Source organism: Berghia stephanieae, chromosome 11 (assembly GCF_034508935.2).
Source record: "Berghia stephanieae isolate SIO BIC M18660-M18661 chromosome 11, UCSD_Bste_1.3, whole genome shotgun sequence".
Taxonomy (NCBI): Eukaryota; Metazoa; Mollusca; class Gastropoda; order Nudibranchia; family Aeolidiidae; genus Berghia; species Berghia stephanieae.
The window spans coordinates 2,645,641-2,648,140 of record NC_088370.1 but is presented as its reverse complement, the minus strand read 5'-3'; the positions used below and the strand labels follow the sequence as shown (position 1 = coordinate 2,648,140).

Below are 2,500 nucleotides of genomic sequence, written 5' to 3'. Positions count from 1 at the left end.
AAACGATTTATACAAGACATCTTTCTGGGAGGCACCCAAGAGGAAGATGATTCAACAACCGCAAAAGAAAAACGAAACCCCAGCTCCAAAACCTCCACCGAAGCAACAACCTCCTAAGCGGGCAGCAGCTCCACCTCCAAAGCCCAAAGCCACAAACTCTCTCCAGCCTCTGCCCCAACCCAATTTCAACAGCAAGAAACCCCCCGTCGTGGCACCCCAGCCAAACCCGGAACCGGTCCCAGTGGAACACTGGGAGGAGCCGATGAAGACGATACCTGATTTGCATCCAAGGATTGCACCGGCTCCAAGAGAAAACCCATTTGTAAGTATTTCTACATGAATGAATGAATGAATTAATTAATGAATGAATGTATATAGCGCCTAGATCCACAATGTGCTCAGAGGCGCTTTACAATGCAAATAAAACACAACAATAAATTGATAATTTAAGCATAAAATCTATCATATTTGAATAGCATCAATCAATTTGTAATTTAATTACCACTCACTGTGCTACAAGATGAAAATTTAGGATATCTATAACATGTAGGCCTAATAGAAATGTTAAACATCAAATGATTTTCTAAAGAGATGTGTTTCAAGTTTCTTTTTAAAGTTTTAAAATGTCGGACATTTGAGGGATGAAGGCAGTTGGTTCCATAAGACGGGTGCCGGCTGGCTAAAAGATCTCTCACTAAAAGACGATCCGCAGCGAGGAACATGAGATTTAAGAGCTATTATTCCAGCCCTCTCATTGGAAAACCCTATCATTTCTTAGTAAATACGTAATAGGGAATGAGATTAGCGGAAGAGAAGCGTCCCTTATTTGGACGTCACCTTACAGAGAGAACGTCAATTTGGTTTTGAAGTGTCTCAAGCCGCTTTCACCGGAAGCGAGGACGAGAGACGCATGCGCACAAACAACATGACGTTCTCTCTCTAATAACTTTTCCGCCGGTGACGTCACAGACTATGGGTGACGTCCAATCAAGGGACGCTACTCTTCCGCTAATCTCATTCCCTATAGTTGAATAATGCTTTGAAGGCGGTGAATACAAATTTTATTCAACGATTGCAGAACATTTTCGAAAACATTTTATTGGTGTGAAATTAGATGTAAAAGACAGCTGATTGGTAATCAAACTCGTTATATTTTTATCAATAAAAATAACTCGTTTGATTGGTAATTATAAAAAAAATCTTTTGGTGCGCATGAATACAAATCCAACGTTTTTATTTTTGGGTCAAATTTTCATTCAAGCAGAAGGAGAAAGATACAAATTATGGTGAATAGAAGTACTAATACAAAACCATTTGGTTACAAAATATCTAATAATCTTACTTGTAGGGGTGGAATAAACGCATTCTTTCATTCCTTTGTATTTATTAAACTCGTTATATTTTTATCGTGCAATGACGCACACTCGCAAGCTCGTTGTGTTATTTGGCACGATAAAGATAATTCCTTTAAATCACTCAACCCTAACACCGACTATATCCGTAGTTTACCCGGGGTTACTTTTACCCCATGCCTATTTATTACATTTTTCTGAGACAAATTATAGGCGTTGTATCAAAGCTAATGTTTTTAGTTTTACATGTTAATAGTAGTTGAATAAAACTATCTATGTACATGCTCATTTTAATACATTTTTTGTCCAATTTTGAAAAGTAGCAAAAATCTCTAGGATTGAGAGAGTTAATAAATACAAAGAGATGAAAGAATCGTATAGTCTTTCACCTACAGCCTCAAAACTGCCTTACTCTGAAAAACAAAAACAAAAACAAAAACAAAACAATTGCGGCAGGAAAACTGCGGCTATGTGGTCTTGTGGTATGCATGACACTCGTTTTCGGATCGGAAGGTCCTGGGTTCGAGCCTCGCTCGGCGCATAGTTGAGTCCTTGGAAAAAGGCTCTTTACTCACATTCTCTCACCGTACTCAGGTGTAAAATGAGTACCTGACCGTTAGCATTCAGGCAATTAATTCCTTTTCTTGAGCAGAAACAAAATTATAACACGACGACGACGGACATCATCATCATCATCATCATCATCATCATTATCATCATCATCATCATCATCATTATTATCATCATCATCATCATCATCATCATCATCATCATTATCATCATCATCATCATCATCATCATCATCATCATCATCATCATCATCATCAGCACTATCATCATCGTCATCATCATCATCATCATCATCATCATCATCATCATCATCATCATCATCATCAGCACCACCACCGCCAACAACAATTACAACTACACTACCACTTCTACTTCTACAACAACTACAATGTTTCGCATCAATTTTCAACGTATTATTTTCTACAAATCTCTCCCCAGGCCGGGCTTCCCTCCACGTATGGCTCTATGGCAAGAATGATGTCCATGTTTTCACGGTAACAACACACCCAGGCAGAGCTCAACCAGAATGCCTTAGCAGCAACCGGCATATATTTGCAGATCTGATAACTAGAAAACGG

General features: G+C 38.7%; 1 protein-coding gene across 1 annotated transcript in view; it reads left to right on the top strand.

Annotated features, from left to right (window-relative positions):
* LOC144957246 (uncharacterized) overlaps positions 1-2,500 on the top strand; it is an 11,657-nt gene that overhangs the window by 7,178 nt on the left and 1,979 nt on the right. The window contains exons 4-5 of the mRNA XM_078888327.1: positions 1-322; positions 2,361-2,500. The exon at positions 1-322 is cut by the window's left edge and continues 20 nt beyond it; the exon at positions 2,361-2,500 is cut by the window's right edge and continues 1,979 nt beyond it. Of these exons, the coding sequence (XP_078744453.1) occupies positions 1-322; positions 2,361-2,420 (382 nt within the window). The 3' untranslated portion in view covers positions 2,421-2,500. The remainder of the gene's footprint in view (positions 323-2,360) is intronic.